The sequence below is a fragment of the Hyla sarda genome, chromosome 11 (assembly GCF_029499605.1).
Source record: "Hyla sarda isolate aHylSar1 chromosome 11, aHylSar1.hap1, whole genome shotgun sequence".
Lineage (NCBI taxonomy): Eukaryota > Metazoa > Chordata > Amphibia > Anura > Hylidae > Hyla > Hyla sarda.
The window spans coordinates 46,823,169-46,850,404 of NC_079199.1; the positions used below are offsets into that span (position 1 = coordinate 46,823,169).

Sequence of the window (27,236 nt, forward strand, 5' to 3'; positions counted from 1 at the left end):
GAAAACCGGATGGAACCGTACGCACATACAGTTCTGTACGTCCCATGTTGAAAAAAAAAAAACTTATACGGTTTAATACAGTTTTTCACCCTTACCAAACCCAAAAACCGTCGTAGACTACAGTTTTGGGTACGGGAAAAAAAAAACTGACAAAACCGTACAGGATGCAAAACGGACACAACCTGATGCATCTTTTGGCATACGGTTCTCAATGGAGAGTCTATGCATATGGTTTTCAATATGGTTCTCTACGGTTTTCACATAGAAAATGTATACGGGAACTATATTGCAAAAACGTGGTGTGAATGCACCCTAATACAGTATGGTTGCTACTCTTGTTTCTTCATTGGTTTTCATCCAGCTTTTCCAGGGTCCTGAATGTCAATTTCTTTTAAAAATTCCAGCAGGTGGGCAGATTTTCTTTCTGATCCTCTGCTAGGATTTATGTGTTTGACAAGGAAAAATAAACACTTAGGGCAACATGGACACAATATATGCTTGTGTAAAGTGAGACGTCGGCGTGGAGCAGCACCTGCAGTGCACATTTATCCAGGGGGAAAAGGAAAATATGAAAATCCACCTATAAGACTGGTGTCACATGCATTTTTTTTGGGACATTTTAGCCGCTTTATCTTTTTAACCTGGATAAAATGCACTACAAACAATGCTTTCTTTGTGATGTTTTTCTCACTTTGGGTGCATTTAACACCGTTTTTTTTTTTTTCCCCCAGTTTATGTGCTTTTTTTCCCCCTTCTATTTAACTGCTTAAAAAAAGTGTGTGTACAAATGAGCTTTTTTTTTGTATATTTTTGTGTATATTTTATTTTTATGTACTTCTTGCATCACATGATAAATTAATGGCAAAAAAATGCATTTAGTAGAACATTAAAAATTGCATTAAAAAAAATACATGAATAAAAGGCCACAATGATGAGTGACTTTTGATTTGTTCTAAGTCTTTTCCGCTTGTTTGTCTTCTCTTTCCTCTTGTGTCTTGTTTGTCTTCTGCCCCTTTTCCCCTTCCAGGTTTTAGGACAAAACATGTTTATAGTTCAGAGTGCGTCTAGAACGTTATTGCCCAACCGGAATGCCTCCAGCTGTTGCAAAACTACAACTCCCAGCATGCCCGGACAGCCTTCGGCTGTCCGGGCATGCTGGGAGTTGTAGTTTTGCAACAGCTGGAGGCACACTGGTTGGGAAACACTGGTCTAGAAGGTGCTGCTTAGAGTGAAAGATAGCTGAGGCTTTTTACATATGACACAGAGTTATATATTTTCTGATGCATTGTTTGTTTCTCTTTTTCTTTTTACTAGAGATGAGCGAACTTACAGTAAATTCGATTTGTCATGAACTTCTCGGCTCGGCAGTTGATGACTTATCCTGCGTAAATTAGTTCAGCCTTCAGGTGCTCCGGTGGGCTGGAAAAGGTGGATACATTCCTAGGAAAGAGTCTCCTAGGACTGTATCCACCTTTTCCAGCCCACAGGAGCACCTGAAAGCTGAACTCATTTATGCAGGAAAAGTCATCAACTGCCGAGCCGAGAAGTTTGTGATGAATCGAATTTACTGTAAGTTCGCTCATCTCTACTTATTATGTTTGCATTGCTAAATGCTGTATGCTTTCATACGGCTTGTGTCTTCCTTTCGAAACCTTTTTGAAAGAAAAAAAGGCCACACGTGTGTGTGAAAGAGGCTTACGGTAATTCACGATTAGAAAAACACAGGTGCTTTTTTTTCCCCTCCTAAAACAGCGCCACTCTTGTCCTGTTTGTGTGTGGTATTACAGCTCAATTCCATTCAAGTGAATGAGGCAGAGTTGTAATACCTTACACAACCTGAGGATAGGTGTGGCGCTGGGGAGAAAAGCACCAGTGTTTTTCTAATCCTGGAACCCCTTTAAAGCATTCTGGCCCTAGCCCTTAGAACCTGGAGAAAGGAAAGAAGAAAAAAGAGACCGGAAGGCGGCGCTTCGTGCGTTACCCTGGATAATTGAGGGGGGTTTTCCCTTGCGGGAAGTGATTATGCAGGCTCTATAAATTAGCCGCTCACCTTGAGCATATAGGAAATATGTGTATCACCCCGTACGGGGTTAGTAGAAATGGTGTGGATCTGTGCAGCCCAAAAGTCCCAGGTGCAACCGGATGGTGTCCTGTGGATAACAGGATACAAATATATGAAAAAATTACCTTGGCAACAGGCGCTCAGGATACCAGAAGAAGTAGTCACATTCAGGTCATAAAGTGGCAAAGTGCAGCCACTTTATTTGATGTACAGCATTAAAACAATGACGCGTTTCGGGGTGAAACTACCCCTTCATCAGATTGACTGTGGTACATCAGCTACTTCTTCCAGGATCCTGAGCGTCTGCTGCCAAGGTCGTTTTTTCATATATTCGTGCCTAGCCCATAGAAATCTATCAAAAAGTATATAATGCATCTGTCAATCTTCTGTCAAAAATGTAACATTAAAGGGGTTCTCCGTCGAAAAACATGTTATGCCCTATCCAAAGGATAAGCGATATGATGTCTGATCGCGGGGGTCCCACCGCTGGGGACTCCGGGCCGGCAGCGGTGGCGGCCGGAACACGGAAGTTTGGAGTTTCCGCGTTTGTGACGTCATGCCACGCACCCTCCATTCATATCTATGGGAGGGGACGTGACTGCTACGTACTCCCATAGACATGAATGAAGGGGGCGCGGAGGTTGTAGTCACCAGCCATCTGGTACGGTGCGGAGTTCGCTCTGTGCATGGATGACTGGGGTGCCATGTCTGAGATCGCCGGGGTCCCCAGTGGCAGAACCCCCACAATCAGACATCTTATGCCCTATCCTTTTAGTACCCCTTTAAACTGTTATTTTTTATATATATATATATATATATATATTACATTTTTATAGAAAGTTAAATGGCTTCAAGGGTAACCCAGCTCTTCTCACATTTTGAAAGGCAAATCTTTCCAGCTATGTAGCTGCATCTTACAAGGTGGGGGGGGGATGTAATGCTGCATTACTGGATAGATGTGCCCCTCAGGACTCGAGGCATGGTGGGAGCTATAATGACAGCCATATTGATTTAGCAGCCTGCTCATGTATGGCTCACATCCTACTGTTAATGCATTTACACAAATATCAAGCAATAGTAAACCTAGCAGCTGACTCATACCTGGTGTATTGCTGTAAGTCCTACTTACCTACTTGTTTTTTTCTAATTTTTCTGAAAGCCTTTACAGACCATAGTGTTTTGTAATCATAAGTGATCTTCAGCGCTCGGGGTTCCTGCTCCTATTACATTTGCATCGGCCTCATATTGTGGAGAACTGCGGGCATTGTGCAGGTCCAGATAATACCTCTAGTGCTAAAGGGACCGCAGTGAATTGTAAGCGGCCCCCGCTACTGACAAGAGGCAGTGTAGCATAAATATTTCATCCGATATAAGTCTTCCACCCCCCAAGATCCCCACAGAGCTGTTGCAGTTCAGTAGCTTTGATAATCCTATCATGGTGTGCAATGACTTCAATACTCATCTATGCATAAATAGGTCAATTAAAAGACAAAAAAAATATGGCAAGACCTGATAAGAAGAAGCGAGATGAAAGCGAGATATGGCATAGATCATCTGTCGGGTCTTGTTGCGCATTCTCTGCATGTCACTGTCATGGCGGAAACTGGGTAGAAACAGATGGATCAATACGACAGGCAAGACTGAGGAGATTGAGCATTTAACATTGAAGGTTTATTATTGTATTTGCAGCTGTTTACAGCAGAAAAAATCCTTTATTCAGTAGTTAAGGGGGTTTTCTGTTTTGTAAAGTGATGGCCTATCACAGCGCATGCCTCAGGGACCCCTACCGATTCTAGGAAAGCGCTGCATCCCCTTCACCATATTTTCCGTTTATAATTGTGTTCAGTACACCTTTTGTGCAGGGGAAACTGCAGTTTTAACTGCTCTAAGATTTTTCCATGGCATAACGTTAACTTTAACGGTGTTTTCTGCTTATTTCCTGCTGCAGAATATTGAGCTCATATAAGAACCCGCATCGGGAAACTTGCAGAAGATCCGCCTGTGTGAACTTAACCGTAGGGTATATTTATACGTGTATATTTGCTGCCGATTTTCCACACCAAAAAAATTTGCACTAGCAGTGGAGGATTTGCAGATTTTCTGTGGACCTTTTGAAGCCACAGGGTAGCAACAAGATTATGCATGTCTCTGTGGGACAGAAATGCTGCAGATTTTCCCGAATGGAAACTCTGCAGCACTTGTACATCAAAGTCCACAGTGGCGGGAGCGGCCCCATACATATAAGATGTGGATCAATTGCCAGCTTTCATCTAATCGACATTTCTTATTTCCCTGGGGTAGTAAACACTTGGAAATATTAAGATCCATTATTGCTGTTGGAGGGCTGTATGTTCATCCACCTAGTTTGTTGGTGGGATCAGCCACTATATTTCTGTGTATAGAAACCTTTAGGGTACGGTCTCATTAGAAAAACAAAGTTAAAGGACATCTGCAGCAAAAGACAACTTATCCCCTATCCACAGGAGCTCCGCTAACTATATGTGGTCTGTACCCTGAATTAGTGCTGTTCTTCTGGATATTATAGATATAAATATAGATAAATAGATAGATGGATGTTGTGTAAATGGATAGATGGATAAGATAGATAGATAGGTAGGCATGGCCGTAAGTGTTGGCACCCCTGAAATTTTTCAAAAAAATTAAGTATTTCTTATGTTTATTCACTATGTGTGTATTGGAACTAAACCGGCAAAAAGGAAGAAAAGAAAAAAGCAAATTGGACGTAATGTCACTTCAAACTCCAAAAATGGTCTGGACAAAATTATTGGCACCCTTTCAAAATTGTGGATAAATAAAATTATTTCAGCATCTGATGCTCCTTTAAACTCACATGGGGCAAGTAACAGGTATGGACAATATAAAAATCATACCTTAAAGCAGATAAAAAGGAGAGAAGTTCACTTAGTCTTTGCATTGTGTGTCTGTGTGTGCCACACTAAGCATGGACAACTGAAAGAGGAGAAGAGAACTGTCTGAAGACTTGAGAACCAAAATTGTGGAAAAATATCGACAATCTCAAGGTTGCAAGTCCATCTCCAGAGATCTAGATTTGCCTTTGTCCACAGTACGCAACGTTATCAAGAAGTTTGCAACCCATGGCACTGTAGCCAATCTCCCTTGGCGTGGACGGAAGAGAAGAATTGATGAAAGGTGTCAATGCAGGATAGTCCGGCTGGTGAATAAGCAGCCCCAAACAAGTTCCAAAGATATTCAAGCTCTCCTGCAGGCTCAGGGAGCATCAGTGTCAGCGCAAACTATCCGTCAACATATAAATTAAATAAAACACTATGGCAGGAGACCCAGGAGGACCCCACTGATGACACAGAGACATTTTGCCAAAATGAACTTGAGTAAGCCAAAATCCTTCTGTGAAAACATCTTGTGAACAGATGAGACCAAGATAGAGCTTTTTGGTAAAGCACCTCATTCTACTGTTTACTGAAAATGGAATGAGTCCTACAAAGAAAAGAACACAGTAACTACAGTGAAATATGGGGAGGCTCAATGATGTTTTGGGGTTGTTTTGCTGCCTCTGGCACTGGGTGTCCTGAATGTGAGCAAAGCATCATAAAATCTGAGGATTACCAACGGATTTTGGGTCGCATTGTACAGCCCAGTGTCAGAAAGCTGGGTTTGCGTTCGAGATCTTGGGTCTTCCAGCAGGACAATGACCCCAAACATATGTAAAAAAGCACTCAGAAATGGATGGCAACAAAGCGCTAGAGAGTTCTGAAGTGGCCAGCAATGAGTCCAGATCTAAATCCCATTGAACGCCTGTGGAGAAATCTTAAAATTGCTGTTGGGAAAAGGCGCCTTCCAATAAGAGAGACCTGGAGCAGTTTGCAAAGGAAGAGTGGTCCAACATTCCGGCTGAGAGGTGTAAGAAGCTTATTGATGGTTATAGGAAGCGATTGATTTGTTTTTTTCCCAAAGGGTGTGCAACCAAATATTAAGTTAAGGATGCCAATAATATTGTCCAGATCATTTTTTGGAGTTTGGTGTGACCTTATGTCCAATTTGCTTTTTTCCTCCCTTTTTTGGTTTAGTTCCAATACGCGCAAAAGGGAATAAACATGTGTATAGCAAGACATGTGTTACTGAAATCCTTTTCTGTGAGAAATATTTAATTTTCTTGAAAAATTTCAGGGGTGCCAACATTTACGGCAATGACTATATGAGATAGATAGATAAATATGAGATAGAGAGATAGATAGATAATGTGGTAGATAGATATGTATTAGATATAGATATTAGATATAGATATTATATAGATACAGTGGGGCAAAAAAAGTATTTAGTGAGCCACCAATTGTGCAAGTTCTCCTACTTAAAATGATGAGAGAGGCCTGTAATTTTCATCAGAGGTATACCTCAACTATGAGAGACTTAATGAGAAAAAAAATCCATTAAATCACAGTCTGATTTTTAAATACTTTTTTTTGCAAATTATGGTGGAAAATAAGTATTTGATCAATAACAAAGTTAATCTCAATACATTTTCTTCATCTCAAACATTTTCTGTAAGTCTTCATGAGTTTTTCACATACTGTGGCTGATATTTTGCCCATTCCTCTATGCAGATCTCCTCTAGAGCAGTGATGTTTTGGTGCGGTCGCTGGGCAACACAGACTTTCAACTCCCTCCGAAGGACACTGGCTAGGCCACTCCAGGACATTGAAATGCTTCTTACGAAGCCACTCCTTCTTTGCCCGGACGGTGTGTTTGAGATCATTGTCATGCTGAAAGGCCCAGCCACGTTTCATCTTCAATGCCCTTGCTGATGAAAGGAGGTTTTTACCAGGGGGACACGTCTGGCACTGCATGATTTGAGTACCTGGCGGTGTAGTGTGTTACTGATGGTAGCCTTTGATACTTTGGTCCCAGCTCCCTTCAGGTCATTCACTAGGTCCCCTTGTGTGGTTATAGGATTTTTGCTCACAGTTACTGTGATCATTTTGACACTATGGGGTGAGACCCAGATCAAGGGAGATTATCAGTGGTCTTGTATGTCTTCCATTTTCTAATAATTACTTCTAATAAAATACTTTTTTGCCCCACTGTAGATATGTGGGAGATAGATATGAGGTAGGTAGATGGATGATAGATGTTAGATGGATGGATGGATAGATAGATGGATAGATAGATATATGGATAGATAGGTGGTAGATTATAAAAAAGATAGATGTGAGCAACATTTTATATTCTTAAACACAATATTTGAAAGCAGCAGGACTAAAGTGTTCCCTATATTATTGTGCTGTATAATGCAGTGGTATGGATGCTCCTGACATCACATATACTGTTTATATGTGTATATTTTGGTGGTTCAGGTACTGATTTGTTAGCAGCATCTGATAGATGGAGGAGTCACGGTTGGATAATTTTTTTTTTTTTCCTTTTTCCACTAATTGTCCTAAATAAGGGACACATGAGCCCTGATGTAAAATCTCAGCTGGTGTCCCATTACCTCCTCCTGCCATGACCCCATCCTTATGCCAAATTATCCACGCCTGTCAACGCTAGACAGTGAAGATTACATATGGTGTACAGTAGTGGGGGATCGGTACTGACACAGAAGGCCATTTAAAGGATTTAGATTTTTTGACATTGGTTTTAATAAAGTTTATTCTGCTTATCAGGACTGGACACAGCTGCTCCTCACCACTTATCTGTAACTACAGAGAGAAAAGATCAGACTCTTTTGCATTGTCTGTGAACCGTATTGGAGGGAATTTCCTCTAATTTATTATTTATTAATTGTTAATTTAGCTCATTTAATTATTGTTGTGTATTGAGGATATAGCAAAATAACATTGTTGTCTTGGCACCTTTTTTCCCCCATAAAAATAAAACAATTTGTATGACCCATAGTCCTCATACTATTCAAAAGAAGTGGCGCAAGATATATAGGTAAAATATATTAAAATAATGGATGTGGAGTGAAGCCAGATTTACATGTCCCGATCCTTGGTTCTGTGCAACAATCCATTGGAAACAGACCATGTACAGAGAGATATTGAGTTCTTCTAAGGACCAGGAGTACTTGATGTCTCCAATATGTGGGGGGAAGATTGTATTGCAGAATATTATTCTTTAATCCTTCCCTGTTCTCCGGTATACATGATGTGATGTGGTGACAGTGCTGGGATGCTCATAGAATAGGAACTAAAAGAGTTTTTAGGACTTTTTCATGTATGTTTTATTTTCAGGATAGCTTATCAATATCTGATCAGTGTGGTCTGATACCTGATACTCCCACCAAAGCTGTTTGCCAGAGCCGTAGCACCCGTCTATACAGTGAATGGAACCAGATGCAGACGGCTCCATACGTGGTGTAATGGCCATGCTGGGTTACTGCAGAGCAACTCTCATTGACTATAGGAGGGAGGTAATCCCCCCCCCCCCCCCCATGTTCCATGGAGCCTCTCAATCTTTATGGTGCAGGTCTCCTCAATACTTTCAGTCCTGGAGCCTTATCAGTAGTCAATATTATCTACTCTTAAAGATGTTGTGAGAAAATCTAAAAAAGTCCTTTCTCTTAAGCTTATTACTCCTCATTTATGTTACTGTCAATATCCAGGTAGACTTAGGGCTCATACACACCAATTTTGCACTGAATTTTACAGTGGAGAGCTAAGTCCTATTGACTAATGGGCTTTTCTGGCGAATTCCACTGAAAGAATAAGCATTCTAATTCTTTAGGAGGAATCTGGATCCGCATCAGAAATTTCCTTTCGGAGCTTCCATAGTGTGCACTGAGCAGCAGAAGCCAGTTGAGATCAATGAGATTTTGTTGCAAGCGGAATCAGTAGTGTGTAATGGCTCCTACTGTACAACAGCATTTCCCAACTTGCGGCTCCTTAAAGCTACAGCCTGGAGTTGTGGATTGGCAGCCCTGTGTTTCATTCCTTTGTCTGCTTCACCAATTCTACTTTTTGACAGTCATACAACTTACTTAGCATTGACATTAGTATATAGGCCTAGTCTAGCATCCTGTACGGACAATGGAGTTCACAGTGCAGCCTTAAACCGATTTCCTCTTCCATCCTGGGGTGCCTGACTAAACAGGACTACCGTCTTCCTTTTACATTAAACTTCCCAAAACTCCTCACTTTTATGTGTTCTGTATGGTTACTTTACACCCAGGAGACATGACCTTCTCGGTGTCACTTTCAGCTCCCCCAAGGACTTAGTAACCTGACCCTTTATATGGCCTGACGTGTGGTAACATAAACACTGTAGTGATAATGGTATCTTGTATTTACACAGTATAATAGCTAAAGATATTACAATCACTTGAGACCAACCTTCCCTGTGTATACTCAGGTTATGTTACTGGCCTCGTGTCATTGTAAAGGTAGAATTATGAACTTTCCTATAGGTAGAACCTGAAGCAATCTGGATAACTGTATCTGTGTATGGGTATGTTCACATTAATATGAACGGATTCCTGTAATGCCACATTTTTCCGGCAGTGACCGCTGTAGGGTAAATACCTGCCTGGTTGCGACTTTTCCCAGCATAATCAATAGTTTGTGGAAAGCTAGACCTGGAGCGATCAGCTAATGGGTTCATTTTGATGGGACAACCCCTTTAAAGGGAACCCGTAACCTAGAAAACCCTCTATGAAACTGCTGACATAGTTATATAGAAATGGTAGCCTTCAGCGTAATGGTCCATGGCTACAGTAATGTAACAAAACGCTTTCGTTTTCTGATTTGAAGAGTCAAAGTACCACGGCCAGGGCACTGAGGTTACGCACATGTGTTCAGTGGCTCTTTCTCTATCCGACTTTTACAATCTGTAATGGCCAAAGGTTACTAGGAGTTGTAGTGCTAGGAGTTGTAGTTTTGCATCAGCTGGAGTTACCTTGGTTGTGAAACCCTGATCTACGCCATAGGACCTTCATAGATTACATCATTGCACGTGAATTTGGGCATTCCATGCATGGGACCCTAATAGATGACATAAATGCCCCAACTTTGACCATTACATTTACCTGTTTGGGTGATTTTATTAGTTATTTTCTTATCTTATTTTTGTGGTATTCTAATGATTGCTACTTCCCACAATTCTTTATACCTTTTGAAGAGGTTGTGCCCAGTGTGGTGGGTCATGGTCCTGTGTACGGGACCTGACCTGATGGTTTATATACCTTTGTTAAAGGGGTACTCCGGCACTTAGACATCTTATCCCCTATCCAAAGGATAGGGGATAAGATGCCTGATCGCGGGGGTCCCACCGCTAGGGACCCCCGTGATCTTGCACGCCACACCCAGTTTATAATCAGTCCCCGGAGCGTGTTCGCTCCGGGTCTGATTACCGGCGACCACAGGGCCGGCGGCGTGTGACGTCACGCCTCCGCCCCCATGTGACGTCACGCTCCGCCCCCTCAATGCAAGCCTGTCATGCCCCCTCCCATAGGCATGCATTGAGGGGTGGTGCGTGACGTCACACGCCGCCGTCGCCGGTAATCAGGCTCCGGGGACTGATTATAAACAGGGTGCGGTGTGCAAGATCACGGGGGTCCCCAGTGGTGGGACTCCCGCGATCAGGCATCTTATCCCCTATCCTTTGGATAGGGGATAAGATATCTAAGCGCCGGAGTACCCCTTTAAGTATACATGTATTTTAAGTTTTCTGTTTTTGTATGTGCCTTACCCTGCTGCTTGGGGGATCGGATGCTTTTTCCCATATAACACAATATGACACATTGTCTGTCTGTTTCTTATAATTTTGTGTATTAATAAAGTTTAATTACTATATTTTCAATTATTCGGTGTTGCGGTTCTTTTTGTACATGACAGTTTGTTTTTTGTTTTTCTTGCATAAGATCATTTTTTTTCATGTAGATGGTGCCCATTTATTCATATGCGCTCTCTTTACCTTTTGCCTCCATTGACTACTTAGCGCAGTGTTTCCAAACCACCTTGGTGGTGATCTGGCAGCATACATTTCTTTGTGAGGGGAAATACTCTCTAAAGCTGGGTTCACACCACGTTTTTGTAATACAGTTCCCATATACGTTTTCAATTTGAAAACCGTATGAAACCATATTAAAAACCGTATGCATTGACTCTCCATTGAAAACCGTATGCCAAAATATGCATCAAGTTGTGTCCATTTTGTATCCTGTACGGTTTTGTCAGTTTTTTTTTTCTCCTGTACCAAAACTGTAACCTACCTCTGTTTTTGGTCCGTTTGAAAAAACTGTTTTAACTATACGGTTTTTGACTTTGCACAGTTTTTTTTCTTGCAATATCAATCAAACAAGTGAAACTTTATTCATAATGGAATGAAAAGTTAAAAGCGTATATGTTTTTTTCTTTAAAAAAAAACGTTAACCTATTCCATGGGGCCGGGCCCACAATAGCGGATTCCTTGGGGCGGCTTTGTGTAATATGTTTGTGCTGTATAATTAGAGGATTTTAGTTGTTCTGTGAATCTCCGGAATATGGGAGCAACACATGGTTTCAGTTTGTCCCTATTGTGGGATTTATATTGACTTGTAAACAGCCATTGTTTGCATAGTATTTCCTGTTTCATTGCTTTTCCCAGAGGTTACAAAAGGGAGGAAATCTGTCAACTCTCCAGACTCCTTAGATTTTGCAAAAATAAAAAAAAAGCCTGCACACGGTTAATGGCTTTATGTGAATTGTAAAGTGATATATTATATAAAGTAAAATATATAATATAAAGGGATATAATTTAGGGATCTGCCGATTATCGGTTTGGCCGATATTATCGGCCAATATTTACAATTTTGGATATTATCTGTATTGGCAATTACCGTGCTGATATGCCGATAATGCCCCTCCTCCCCGGCCAGAGACCGCAGCTGCCACCACTGCTGCCGCCGCTGCCCCATTGCCTCCCCCATCCCCGGTTTTATAATTACCTGTTCCCGGGGTCCACTCTACTTCTGGCTCGCTGCGCAGCGCAAGGACGAGTGACATCCTCAACGTGACGTCACTGTCAGTGCGCACAGTGACAGCTCAGGACGCCGCCAAAGCCAGAAGTAGCACAGACCCCGGGAACAGGTAATTATAAAACCTGGGATGCGGAGGCAATGGAGCAGTGGTGGTGGTTGGACGAGGAAGGACCTCAGGATAGGCAGGGGGAGAAAAGCGGGCGGCGGCGACTGTCTCTGGCCCTGCAAAAGCCGCTACAGTGCATTAATTTAAAGCGCCCGCTTTAGATAATTGATCTAAAGTGGTGGTGGTGGTGGGGGGGGGGGGGGGGCTGGGGGGGAATAGCTGATAACTTATACCGGAATATCGGTATAAGTTATCGACCTGAAAGGTCGCAGATTATCGGTATCGGCCCTAAAAAAACCGTATCGATCGATCCCTAATATAATTATTCTATAATTCTTTTGCTGATACAAACATAAGATAAAGCATCTCTGCAGTCCTGTACAGTAGAAAGGGACATAATGCTTGTGTGGAATTCTGAAGAAAGAGCTTTCTTTTAGGGTCATAAATGTGACTTTGTCCAAGAAGAAAGAACGGGACTGCACTCACCAATTCTGTGACCAAACACCTTCTTTATTCCGGTATAAAACTTCACATACAGCAGGATAATTGCAGGTGCGTGCACTACATACGAGCGACAATTGTTTTGCGTAGTTGCGCCTCCTCTTGGTGAGCCAAGAGGAAGTGCAACTGCACAAAACTATTGTCGCTCGTATGTAGTGAACGCACCTGCAATTATCCTGCTGTATGTGAATTTTTATACCGGAATAAGGAAGGTGTTGGGTCACAGAATTGGTGAGTGCAGTCCCGTTCTTTCTTCTTGGACATTTACATTGCTTGTGGACTTTTGGGCCTTGTTGCACCCTCATATATACCCCTCCAATAGGTGAAAAGATCCTATGTGTGGCCCAGCTTGGATGAGTGAGCAGTGCCAATACAGCTCTATACGCTATTATAAATGTGACTTTGGTTGTGATTTATGAGCGTATAATACCAGCTCTTATAGGGCTGATGACCTTTCATCTTATTTGTGTATTGCTATTACTACCATGGATACAAAACTTGGAAAGGGATATGTCACCAGGCACTGACTTATAGTGCACAGATGGTGCCAGCTGCAGCACCTCTGTGTTCAGACCAATCTCCGATCTTGTCAGAAGGTTTAGGTGACCTCATCATATTCCAATGTAAAGCTGTTATGTGCTGAAATGTGGTTGGGAATTTTCATTGTGTATTGAATTGTATTATGAAGATGGCTGCTTTTGACTCCCTGGCTCTTTTCATTGACTATATAACATGATTATGGTTAGCAATCCGGTCATTTTATATTTCATCACTATTGCATATATCTGTATGGAATATATATTTATAATAGACTTACAGGTAGAAATATGGGCACCAAATGAGCTTTATGCTCTTAAATGGTCGCTATAATTTCAAACCACTTTCCTCCATGTGATTGCCTTTGTGACTCCTTACGTGTCCATAATTCACTTAGTTTACAAAAAAAAAAAAGAATTCCTTACTCCAGAACCTACCTCTTTGTCACTATGTGTCTCCCTTCCCTGCAATCTGCTGTCCACTGCCTGTTGATAAGGGGATTTTGTCTCTAGTAACAGTCACAGCTAGACATATTACAGGAATTATTATTATTATTTGGGTGGTGGGTTTGACTAGCGTGCATCTTATTTATCAAGAAGGTGCAGCAGGATGATGAATTTTGCGCAGCTCTGCTGTGGTGGGGAAACCTCTACCACATACACTTTTTCTAGACATGCATTTTAGACGCTACAATCAAATTTGATTGCGGTGTCTAAGGGGTTAAAGCCGGGCATCACCGTGATCGGTGATGTCTGGCATTAGAGATGGGTCCTGGTGGCAGGCAGCCGCCAGCACCACCCAGCTATGACCTGCGCTCAGCTCCTGAGCACGTGTCATAGAAGGGGAGTGGGACGCTGTCGTCCACAAGAGGTTAAAGGTTGAATTGTGGAAGGTAGAAATTATTCTCACGCCTACTGGTAGGTGGTGTAGCTTTGCGCCCAAAAAAGTACCTTTGCGTACAAAATAGCGACTTTTGACAAAAGTCGCAAATGATAATTATGTGACCACTGCATGGTCAAAAAGAAAAAGTTCTATGGGTAGGCAAAAAGAGTGAAACTGTCTATATCAAAAGACGCATAAATGTCTCAAAATATGCTGCTTGCGCCTGAACTGCGCCTAAACATAGACAAAAAAAAAGCTCTAAAAGCAATAATAAATCTCCCCCATAGTACTGTACTGTGTAAATCATCATTCGGCACAGTGTCAGCCTGTTCAGTGCATTTTCACCAGCATAGTGGAGTATGTCTAGTGATGTGATTGGACAAGTAACTAAGGTAGAAAGTAGTGTGCGTACTACTGACAAACAGCTATAACAGCAGTGAGAACAGTAAAATCACCTTGTCACCACTCCAAAGTGTTAATTAGAGATGAGCGAACTTACAGTAAATTCGATTCGTCACAAACTTCTCGGCTCGGCAGTTGATGACTTTTCCTGCATAAATTAGTTCAGCTTTCAGGTGCTCCCGTGGGCTGGAAAAGGTGGATACAGTCCTAGGAAAGAGTCTCCTAGGACTGTATCCACCTTTTCCAGCCCACGGGAGCACCTGAAAGCTGAACTAATTTATGCAGGAAAAGAGATCAACTGCCGAGCCGAGAAGTTCGTGACGAATCGAATTTACTGTAAGTTCGCTCATCTCTAGTGTTAATGTAGACGAACCATATGCAAGTTTTTAAAATCTTGCTTTGAAACAACTGGTACACTTTCAAGGAATTCTATGGTAGGGGGAAAAAATGCTACTTTTTAGAAACCATGCTTCTGGTATCCATGTGTGGCATTGCCTTCCAACTAAACCGGGATAAGGCCGAGATGCCAGATACTGAGGGAGGTTCCCCCACTGCACAAAAATCGGCAACTTAAAAAAAATACTGTGCACAGCCAGGTTATAAACCAGGTCTAGGCTGGTGTGTGTGTTTGTGGTTTAAATGAAGGCAAAAATGTGCAAATTGTTTATTCACACCTCATAATTCAGCAATCACTGCAAAGAAGAAAATAAAATAACAAACAAAAGGGTTCAAGCAAGTCACTGTAAAAAAAATAAATAAAAATAATAATAATAATAATAATAATAATAAAAAATCACAGATCTAGAGCTGATGAAAATGTGAAAAAAAAAAATGTGCAAAATTTGGCAGCTGTTCTACACCAAGAAGGCTGTATACCAATTGACAATTTCCCATAGCCCTTAAATAGCAATGAATCTACAGTGGTCCCTCAAGTTACAATATTAATTGGTTCCAGGACGACCATTGTATGTTGAAACCATTGTATGTTGAGACCATAACTCTATGAAAAGCTGGTAATTGGTTCTGAAGCCACCAAAATGTCATCCAAAAATAGGAAAAAGTGAGGATTAAAGAAAAATAAGTAGATAACTAATATAGATAAAGCAAATCCTTACATATAAAAGTAATAAAGATCTGCTGGGAGCTGTAATCACTGTCTATGTCAGTGTTTCCCAACCAGGGTGCCTCCAGCTGTTGCAAAACTACAACTCCCAGCATGCCCGGACAGCCGTTGGCTGTCCGGGCATGCTGGGAGTTGTAGTTTTGCAACTGCTGGAGGCACCCTGGTTGGGAAACAATGGTTTATGTAGAGCTCAGGAGCTTCTTTAGGGTCCTATACAGTACACACAGTGTCCCAAATGGAGCCGCCCTTAATTGGGGTCCAAAGGAGCAGCTAACCCTGGCACAGGTAAGGAGTAGTAGAGAACTTGTAGTTCCTTCCTGTACTGTAGGGGGCGCTACCAGACAGCCATTCAGTGCAGGCACTTCAGTAATAGAGGTGATTTACCAGTAAATGCCCATTCTGATTGGTCAGTTCCTCCAGTTGTGACGCATTTCACAGATTTGGACTGTCCGTAGCATTGTATGTTGACTCTGGTTTCCAGTTACAATGGTCCAGAAAAGACCATTGTATGTTGAAACTATTGTATGTTGAGGCCATTGTAAGTTGAGGAATCACTGTATTTGTTAAAGGGGAACTCCAGTGGGAAAAAAAAAATTCAAATCAACTGGTGCCAGAAAGTGAAACAGATTTGTAAATGACTTTCTGGAGTTCTTTGCAGTATGACCACAGTGCTCTCTGCTGACACCTCTGTCCTTGTCAGGAACTGTCCAGAGTACTTGCAAATCCCCACAGCAAATCTCTCCTGCTGTGGACTGTTACTTTATAAGGACAGAGGTGTCAGCAGAGAGCACTGTGGTCAGACAGCAGCTAATAAGTACTGGAAGGATTAAGATTTTTTAAATAGAAGTCATTTACAAATCTGTTTAAACTTTCTGCCACCAGTTTATTGGGAAAAATGTATATTCCACCAGAGTATCCCCTTACACTTGTTACGCCGAGCGCTCCGGGTCCCCGCTCCTCCCCGGAGCGCTCGCTACACTCTCCCCGCTGCAGCGCTCCGGTCAGATCCACTGACCCGGGGCGCTGCGATTCCGCTTCCAGCCGGGATGCGATTCGCGATGCGGGTAGCGCCCGCTCGCGATGCGCACCCCGGCTCCCGTACCTGACTCGCTCTCCCTCGGTCCTGTCCCGGCGCGCGCGGCCCCGCTCCCTAGGGCGCGCGCGCGCCGGGTCTTTGCGATTTAAAGGGCCACTGCGCCGCTGATTGGCGCAGTGATTCCAATTAGTGTCTTCACCTGTGCACTTCCCTATATCCCCTCCCTACCCCCTTGCCCTCTGGTCTACCCGCTGTGGATGAAATTTCTCGTGACCTTTCCATCATATGGAGAGAGACCCAAAATTCTCTCTTACAGGCTTCATCACGCATGAAGAAGTTCGCAGATAAGAAAAGAAGAGCTCCTCCCGTTTTTTCCCCTGGAGACAAGGTATGGCTCTCCGCTAAATATGTCCGCTTCCGTGTCCCTAGTTACAAGTTGGGACCACGCTATCTTGGTCCTTTCAAAGTTTTGTGTCAAATTAATCCTGTCTCTTACAAACTTCTTCTTCCTCCTTCTCTTCGTATCCCTAATGCCTTTCACGTCTCTCTTCTTAAACCACTCATCCTCAACCGTTTTTCTCCCAAATCTGTTCCTCCCACTCCTGTTTCCGGCTCCTCGGACATCTTCTCTGTCAAAGAGATCTTAGCCTCTAAAAAGGTCAGAGGGAAAACTTTTTTTTTAGTGGACTGGGAGGGTTGTGGTCCTGAAGAGAGATCCTGGGAACCTGAGGACAACATCCTAGACAAAAGTCTGCTCCTCAGGTTCTCAGGCTCTAAGAAGAGGGGGAGACCCAAGGGGGGGGGGTACTGTTACGCCGAGCGCTCCGGGTCCCCGCTCCTCCCCGGAGCGCTCGCTACACTCTCCCCGCTGCAGCGCTCCGGTCAGATCCACTGACCCGGGGCGCTGCGATTCCGCTTCCAGCCGGGATGCGATTCGCGATGCGGGTAGCGCCCGCTCGCGATGCGCACCCCGGCTCCCGTACCTGACTCGCTCTCCCTCGGTCCTGTCCCGGCGCGCGCGGCCCCGCTCCCTAGGGCGCGCGCGCGCCGGGTCTTTGCGATTTAAAGGGCCACTGCGCCGCTGATTGGCGCAGTGATTCCAATTAGTGTCTTCACCTGTGCACTTCCCTATATCACCTCACTTCCCCTGCACTTCCTTGCCGGATCTTGTTGCCATCGTGCCAGTGAAAGCGTTTCCTTGTGTGTTCCTAGCCTGTGTTCCAGACCTCCTGCCGTTGCCCCTGACTACGATCCTTGCTGCCTGCCCCGACCTTCTGCTACGTCCGACCTTGCTTCTGTCTACTCCCTTGTACCGCGCCTATCTTCAGCAGCCAGAGAGGTTGAGCCGTTGCTAGTGGATACGACCTGGTCACTACCGCCGCAGCAAGACCATCCCGCTTTGCGGCGGGCTCTGGTGAAAACCAGTAGTGGCTTAGAACCGATCCACTAGCACGGTCCACGCCAATCCCTCTCTGGCACAGAGGATCCACTACCTGCCAGCCGGCATCGTGACAACACTTATGGGTTGTCGGAGAGCTACTTTACCGTCTCTTTACTATGACCCTTGCTGTGCCAGCGCCAATGTTCCAACGCCTCGCTGACATTTATTTATTTTCCTGTAGTTGTGATTTCACGTACATTCATATGACCCCTGCAGCCAATCACCGGCCTCAGCAACGATGCAAGAAAGTACAGCACAAGACTGGCTGTTTCTTTTACAACCCCTTTAATAATCCAGTGTGTTTTTCCTCGTAGGCCCTTCATTCAGTCTCCTTAGGCATTACTGTATAATGAATGACTGTCAGAAACTTCGGGCTCTTCCAAGAAATCTATAATGTCAATGTATGGTCAGCTTTAGCATGGTTACATAACATTGAATCTATAACTGTGTACGGGATAAATCAGACACTTAGAAGCCATCTTGCCTCATACTCGGGTGGATTAAGTGGTTTCCTATCATGGAGCCTGCTGGGAATCAATCTCAGCTGCTATTTTCAGGACCCAGTATTGCATGTAGCTATATACGTTGCTTTATTGACAGGACTCCTCGTAGTAGATAGCTGGGTCACTGCGTGATGCGTTGTGTGTTTCCAGATGTGAGATCGCAAATAATGGTCCGCATGTGGCGCACGCCAATACAGTTTTATTGGCTATTTTTTGCCATGCACTGTTCATCACACTTCATAGTCATCACACATTACATTGTACGTTCACGGCTACCAACATTGGTTCAGTCTATATATATATATATATATATATATATATATATATATATATTCAAAAACAATGCAGCACTACTTCACCATTAGATGCCCGGTGCCAGCGCCCCGACTCGATCAAAGTCCATGTAATAGAAAACAATGGCGCAGCACTCCAAAATTGCAAAAAAGTGTAAAAATGTATTCCTTCATGTCAAGATTCAAAGCGACGTTTCAGCTCCCCACTGGAGCTTTTTTAAAGCATGCTTGAAAAAAGCTCCAGTGGGGAGCTGAAACGTCGCTTTGAATCTTGACATGAAGGAATACATTTTTACACTTTTTTGCAATTTTGGAGTGCTGCACCATTGTTTTCTATATATATATATATATATATTTTTATTTTTTATTTTTTTTTTATATAGGTACATATATCTACCTACTTTCTAACACTAGTATACCATTTTTGTAAACCAATGTTTCCCAACCAGTGTGCTTCCAGCTGTTGCGGAACTAAAACTCCCAGCTTGCCCGGACAGCCTTTGGCTGTCCGGGCATGCTGGGAGTTTTAGTTCGGCAACAGCTGGAGGCACACTGGTTAGGAAACACTGTTGTACACTGTTGTTTGTTTTCTACCGTCAACAATTTGTGGTCAGACATCACTTTTAGACTATGTTCAGACAGTGGAATACATGCGGAATGTCCGCCCGGAAAACACAGACAGACATTCCCCACATTTGAATGTTCTGGCAGGCACTAGGACCTCTAGAAATGTCTATATTCTGCGGATGCCAGAATCGGATCAGAAAGATCTGGCGCAGAAATTCCGCCACATGCACAGTGCAGCAGAATCCGATTGAAATCAATGGGACTCTCCCGAATCGGAAGTTTTTTTTTTGCGGCCATTTCGCCATGTGACCTGTCCTTATGCCATAAATATCTGAGTTGGTGGGGCCCGACACCTGGCACCGCTGCCAATTAGCTATTTGCCAAAGCCGGGTAACCCGCAACAAAAATTGAATGCTGGAAGCAAATACTCCTTGCATTGTGTAGTGGCCGTACCTGAGGATAGGCCATGAATGGAAAATCCAATGAAATTATTATATCATTTATTTATCACCATGTAGTTTTTATGTCTCAAATTCTGTGTGGAAAACGTACCACTTTTCTGCGTCAGTGGTGTGTGACGTGGCCTCTGATGCCACAGACTCCTCCTAAATGTTTTATTGCTATCAGTCACATGATGCACCACTGAAGCAGAAACCGGGAGCAGTCAGTCAATGAATGAATGGACAGCGAACGGGAAATTATTGGCAATAAAAATAAATACATTTGAGATCACTTTTTAAATCTGTTTATTCAAGGGAACTTGGTAAGTAGAAGAATTGAGCTGTGACTGGTATACAAAGAAATGTATTAGCACAGAACAATAGAATACAGTTCACATTAAGTATAACTCCTCTCTTCCAGACCCCTGTTTATACATTCCTCGATTTGCACATATGCTGGAGTTCGGAGATAAGAATCATGAAGTGTCCATGACCGCTTTACGACTGGTCCAGAGGATGAAAAGGGACTGGATGCACACGGGACGGCGGCCATCTGGGCTTTGTGGTGCTGGTAAGAGTGAATTCAGTTCCTGTTTAGGTATTATTGGGGAGATATAGCAAAACCTGTGTAGAGGAAAATCGGACTGGTAGCCCATAGCAACCAATCAGATTTCTGCCTTCATTTTTTTAAATATGTATATATATATATATATATATATATATATATATATATATATATACACACATACGGGAAGAGTATTTAACTCAGGGAGAGTTCACCACTCCTGGTGTGACGGAGCTTTCAAGGGCCACTAAGCACCCCGAAACAGCTGTCTGCAGATGGGTACTCTTTCCTTCTGGAGAGAGAGTTCTGGCTTGGCATTAATCCCGATTAGCTTTTTATATTCGTAACTGGAGCTAAGCTGATACCAGGGAACATCGCCTGAAAAGGTGATGTAATGAGCTGATTTGCATATTCCCCTACCTATAGATATATATATATATATATATATATATATATATATATATATATATATTTTATTAAGTCCTCTGAAAATTTTAAGAAGCAATCTGATTGGTTGCTGGGTAACTGGTCAGCTTTTCCTATGCGCAGGTTTTGATATATCTTCCGCAATATGTCTTGATAAATCTCCCACAATTACTCCAGTGTTACTTTACTCATTGCAAAAGATCTTTTAGACTGTTAATTATAAATAAGATGTAGTAATGTAACCAGCCCTCAGCAATAATTCACATTAAACATGTTGGTCTGGGCTGCTACACTTATCTTTTCATGGAGAATAAAGCAGCCATGCAGTGGTTTAGAGACAACTGTTTACTTTGGAAGTGGCAGGAATCAACTCAACTCCTTAATGGGATTGTCCAGCCACTTTTTCTTTCATGTTTAAATGTAGCAAAACTGGGCCCGCCCCCACTGTTCGATGGTCCCCTGTCCCCACTCTTCACTCCTCAAAGGTGACTTGGTGCAAAAACATTTTCTCATACCTTCCTTCTTATGGACAGCCAGTGTGAGCTGCCCTCCAATGTTTCTCTCCCTTCTGTCAATACCGCACAAATTCAGTTCAGTAAAGCTTGCTGGATGGAATTTTGTCGGAATTCTGTGTTCTCAAAAAACAGAATTCTGCTGGAATTTCTGCAAAATTCTCGGCAACTGCTTGATTTGTTGTTTATGGGATTTCCAGTCATAGCCGAGCTCAGCAGTTTTTGGAAAATAAATCGTACTGCAGTCGGATATGCACACTGCCTGCATCCGCATTTACTCAGGTAAATATTCACTTTTTGTGATTGGTGGGGGGTTCAAATGGCCAGACCCCCCCCCTCACCCCCACCCAATCATCGTATCCTCTCTCCTGTGGATAACGTTAACTCTGAGGATAACCCTAGAAGTGAATGGTTTGCACGGCATGTTGTACTTTTTTTAAAATATCATTTTATAAGTAAATCTTTTTTGGGGCTTTAAGTAGGAGCAAAAGTCTGTCCGTGCGCCGACTACATACAGCGTAGATAGCCTTTGAGATTCAGTGAGCCTCAGCAGCGCATTCTTGTCCACACCATTACACTTGTCATTTTATCTTCACGTTCTAGCACATTCTTCTAGGGAAAGCTTAAGGTTTAAGTCCTAAAAAGGGGGGGGGGGGGATGACCTTTCCAATATGACCTATTCATTGCAGATTATAGCCTAGCAGAGGCCATCCGACAAACAGTTCACAAGGAAATATTGTTCTCATAAATGGCGCTGGCAGACGAATGGTCTTTTTTTATACATTTATTTTTCCTCCAGAATTTTAATTGCCGTGCTAATATGAAATGCATCATTGGATGCTATGTTTGCTGTAAATGTGTTTTTTTTTTCTCTGTCGTCTAATCCTAAATACCAGGAACATTAGGAGTTCACATGATTAGAAATCACACATTACTTATGATGTATGGGCTCCATCTGCTCTCCTTGTAAACCGTGATGACATTGTAGTCCTTCGCTCTTGACTACTGCACGTTTATTCTATAGAGGCTATTTTTTGGGTGAGCGGTTATAAGAATCCTAATGGGTTCTAATCATTAAAATGGATAACAGTGTAACAGGCTCATAAGATTGCTTGTATTAGCACAGACTAAACAGGGCTTCTGTATGGAACTGGATGAATTCCGCTGCCCCAGTGTTTGAAACATTTTGTTCCGAACGCTTGGAGGGGACAGTGAAGGTCGTGACATCACAACCACTCCCCTCTTGAAGTCACGTCGTGCCCCCTCAATGCAAGTCTATGGGAAGCCACCATGCCCCCTCCCATAGACTTGCATTGAGGGGGCATAGCATCACGTCATGAGGGGGCGTGGCTGTGACGTCATGACCCGCGCAGCCCGCACTGGAACGCACAGAGTTCGCGGGGTCCCAGTTGCAGGACCACTGTGATCAGACATCTTTTCATCTATCCTTTGGATAGGGGATAAGATGTCTAGGGGTGGAGTACCCCTTTAACATTGTGATCGGTGACTGTGGAAGCACTGTGCAGTCAGCTGTGGGAACCAAGAAAGGTGTTGTTTTTGATGCCACAATCATGCAGGGAAAATCGCACAACATCACTGTCAAAAACCCCATTCTTATTGACTTCAGTTGGCAATGGGAATTGTACATAAAAGAAGTGAGATGCCTTCCCCCCAACCAGGCATTCTCCAAATACATCAAACATCTTGAGCCATTGTGATAAAGCTTGTGCATTATGAGACTGTCTAGACTAAATTCACTCTTAAAATTAGACCGTATTAGTAAACCTGTCTCTAAGACGTGAGCCCCATCCCACCTGGTTGTGGAGGACCTTGACTGAAGTTTTGTCAGTAAAGATGTCTTTTAGGACCTGCTCCGAATCAATGTGGCACTGACAGCACCATCATAGTTGATGCAGAACATAAGCATTATAATGCATAGAACAGGCTGACACACATCAGTTTTGTAGAACGTATTGTCCATTGTTTTCACCTCTGTGGTGCACATTGATCTCTTGTTATGTGATGCGAGGGAGATGTAATTTTCGTTGACCTTGTGAAGAATAAATCTGCTTTCCATTTAATGGCGTATACGTAAGTTTTCACTGTTTGTATGAATTGTGGGGTTTTGAATGTCAGCGTTGTATTGTAGAGCTTAATAAAAGGCTGGGGTTGCATTTATGATCACATTTTTATATATTATCCTTAAATCATCGCAGTAAAACCACGCCGTATCAACGCACAAAATGATATAGGTCGCTCAGCATTTCTCGAACGTTTTTCACCGCTGCAAGCTTCACGCCATCGAAGCAAATGAAAGGTTTACAGCAATTACTGGAGCTCATAGCTCCACTAATAGCTGAGTTGGTAAACCTGGGTAGAGAAGAGTGTATATGCATCTTGCTGCCTAGAATACCAAGCAGCTGTTGTGAGTGCCTTCTGGAAATGCAGTGATATTCCTGGGCCTGGTGCAGACCACCTTGTCATGTTTCTTCACCTGTTTTGCTTTCTCCTTTCTGCAGCTCTCCTGGTCGCATCCAGAATGCACGACTTTCGACGAACTATTAAAGAGGTCATCAGAGTTGTAAAAGTTTGTGAATCCACCCTGAGAAAAAGGTGAGCATGTGCAACCTCAGTATTCATGGTTGGGATTCTTAAGGTCAGTGACCCATGTTTTTTTTTATAGAACATGCCCGAAATTTGTCATGAAGGTTATTGAAGGTTATGGTGCAATAAATTTCTACATAGATGTTAGTAAAAATTCTACTTATTTTCCCCTCTTTTCTTTGTTTTGTCATATAGTGCTATTAGCTATGCCCCATATTGTCAAAAAGGCACTCTGTTTACAGCTCCTATCTCTCTGCTCCTCTATGCTCTTCTAAGGTTACTTGTGACCGATGCAACGGTGTCATTTGATCTGGTCAAACAATAAATTCACTTAGATGGTCAGAAGAGATATGGGCCAGTAACTCCTTCTAGGGCTGGGCGGTATACCGGTTCATACCGAATACTGAAATTTTTGTGCTGCACGATATTAATTCTAGCCCATACCGCAATACCGGTTAGGCCCCTCCCCCTTGGGAATGAATTATCAGCCCAGCGCAGCGCTGTCCCCACATCGGGGAACTAATCATATGTTACCCGCCTGCGATGTTCTGCTCCCCCCCCTATTAATTATCAGCCCAGCCAGCGGGGTACTACTCACAGATGTCAAGCACTGCCCTCCTCCTCTTTGTTGCGGGCCGACACCGGCGTTGGAACTCTATACTGTACGCCAGTGGTCTCCAACCTGCGGACCTCCAGATGTTGCAAAACTACAATTCCCAGCATGCCCGGACAGCCAACGCTGTCCGGGCATGCTGAGAGTTGTAGTTTTGCAACAGCTGGAGGTCCGCAGGTTGGAGACCACTGTTGTACGCTGTATCCCTATGCCTGCTGCAAAAGATAAAGAAAATGAACTTTTAACTCACCCACTTCGGCCGCACGCTGGGGACGGGGGAGGACAGCCGTCAGCCTATCACTGGCCGCAGCGATGACCCACCCCGGCCGGTGATAGGCTGAGCCCACTGTCATGTAAGAAGCCGACTTATTACATGACAGTGGGCTCAGCCTATCACCGGCCGGGGTGGGGCATCGCTCCGGCCGGTGAAAGGCTGACTGCTGTCCTCCCCCGTCCCCAGCGTGCGGCCGAGGTGGGTGAGTTAAAAGTTTATTTTCTGTGTCTTTTGCAGCCCGGGCATATACAGCATACAGCAGTGGTCTCAAACCTGCGGACCTCCAGCTGTTGCAAAACTACAACTCCCAGCATGCCCGGACAGCCAACAACTGGAGGTCTGCAGGTTGGAGACCACTGGCGTACTGTGAGTTCCATCGCTGGCGGCCCCCAACAAAGAGGAGGAGGGCAGTGCTTGACATCTGTGAGTAGTACCCCGCTGGGCTGATCATTAATTGGGGGGAGCAGAACAGTGCTGGCGGGTTAGATGATTTGGGGGGGGGAAGCCGAACACAGCACGCGGGTCACATGATTGGGGGGGGGGGTTTGGGGATACAGAACAGCGCTGGCGGGTCACATGATTTGGGGGGGGGGGGGGAGAAAATACCATTATATACTGTGGAACCGCCGTAAGTTAAAAAAAAATACCATGATACACATATTTGGTCATACCGCCCAGCCCTAACTCCTTCTTTAACAGAATGGTGCATGGCCAACAGCACTATATATCATATCAAAGAGGCCGTAGAAGTGAAACTAAGCGAAAAATGGTTTTGCACCATAATAATTATAAAGTGATGGTTAAAAAGTGCATTCAATAGCCTTTAAAGACAACTTGTCATCCCTTTCATGCCAAAACCAAAATTAATTTGGGTTGTCCCAACGGCTTCTCCACCTGCCTTGATTGAGAGACCACTACCTGTTTGGATATGAGAAAAAATTCTATCAATGTTTGGATGTGGGGCAGGCAGAAGCCTCAAGTGAATGATAACTCATCGTTCAGGCTGCATGAGAGGAATTACTTATCCCAAGCTTTAAAGTTATCCACTATGCACAGAATAGGGGATAAACTAGCTGATTGGTGGGGACCTGATCATTGGGATCCCCACCGATCATAAGAACAGAGGTCAATTGTCGACCAAGTGAATGGAGTGGAAGCTTGCTTGCTTGACTACTGCTCCATTCACTCAAAACATTTGGCTTTGTTTGGATGTCCAATAGAGACTGAGCGGAGTGATGACCAAACATACACATTGGCCCTCATTTACTATTCTAAACCCGACCTCTTTTGTCGGGTTTTTTTGTCGCATCTTTGTCTGCGCCATGTCGCAGACATCGTGCGCCAGTCTGCGACACGATGCAACATTTTTTCCCGACGGACCCGATGTGGATTCTCCCAAACCCGAAAAAGGGGCGTTACCTGACATTTCTGAGCTTTCCCACGTATTTATTAAAGTTTCCAACCCGAATTTGTTGTATTATTGTGGATTTTTTCCCGAGAGCTCAGAGGAGTTGGAAACCAAAACCAACAAAACCCACGTGCGACAAACAAGATGCGACATAATAATAAATATCAGGGGAAAAAAGCAGTCGGGTAAGAAAGCAAGATAGACTTACAACCCGATTTTCTTAGTAAATGAGGGCCATTGTTGCTCCATTCACTCGGGGGGGAATTTGACCTCCATTCTCATGATTGGTTAAATGTTCCAGCAGTCAGACCCCCATCAATCAGCTAGTTATTGTGTATCTGGTGGGTATAAGTGGAAACTTTAAACCCTTTTTTTCTGACATTTTGGGAAGGGGATTCAGAAGCCCATGGCATTTTCATGATCAACATTTGTCTGAGCGTCATCTCATTGCTAGTGGCAATATTTCATAGCTTGCTGTATAAAGCATGTACTGACAAAAGTCATTTTTCCATTGCAATTAAATGTGAAGCATATATCCAGGAGAAATGTCAGATGTGTTAATGAGAGATTTCTCAACTCCATAGAAATATATAGCAGTTTCATAAGATGTGATGTGTTCTCTTTATGTTGGCTTACACATCGGCTCTAAATTGTTGCTTATATAGAGATGCATCTTCAACTATAGATCATTTTACATTTTTCAATATAGTTTTCAAAACCAGAACGTCCTTTGCATCCAAAGTGTCTTTACTCTACCAGTTTTTTGTTTTTTTTTGTGGCGTGAACTGTGCTCATCCCTAAACTCTGTCAGCCACAGTTTTAACCCAATGCAAGCTTCTTGTATTGTGTAGGGTTCCAAATATTGTACATTAAAAAGTATGCCCTATTGCATAGTCATTTTGTATGTGATGTCAGGGGAGTATACTTAGGATATATATATATATATATATATATATATATATATATATATATATATATATATACATATA

The 27,236-nt window shown here is 43.2% G+C and overlaps 1 protein-coding gene across 2 annotated transcripts in view; it reads left to right on the forward strand.

The window, feature by feature from the left end:
• BRF1 (BRF1 RNA polymerase III transcription initiation factor subunit) overlaps window positions 1-27,236 on the forward strand; it is a 379,514-nt gene that overhangs the window by 179,286 nt on the left and 172,992 nt on the right. For both annotated transcript variants that reach the window (XM_056544927.1, XM_056544928.1), the window contains 2 exons: window positions 20,267-20,416; window positions 23,868-23,961. In XM_056544927.1, the coding sequence (XP_056400902.1) occupies window positions 20,267-20,416; window positions 23,868-23,961 (244 nt within the window). The remainder of the gene's footprint in view (window positions 1-20,266; window positions 20,417-23,867; window positions 23,962-27,236) is intronic.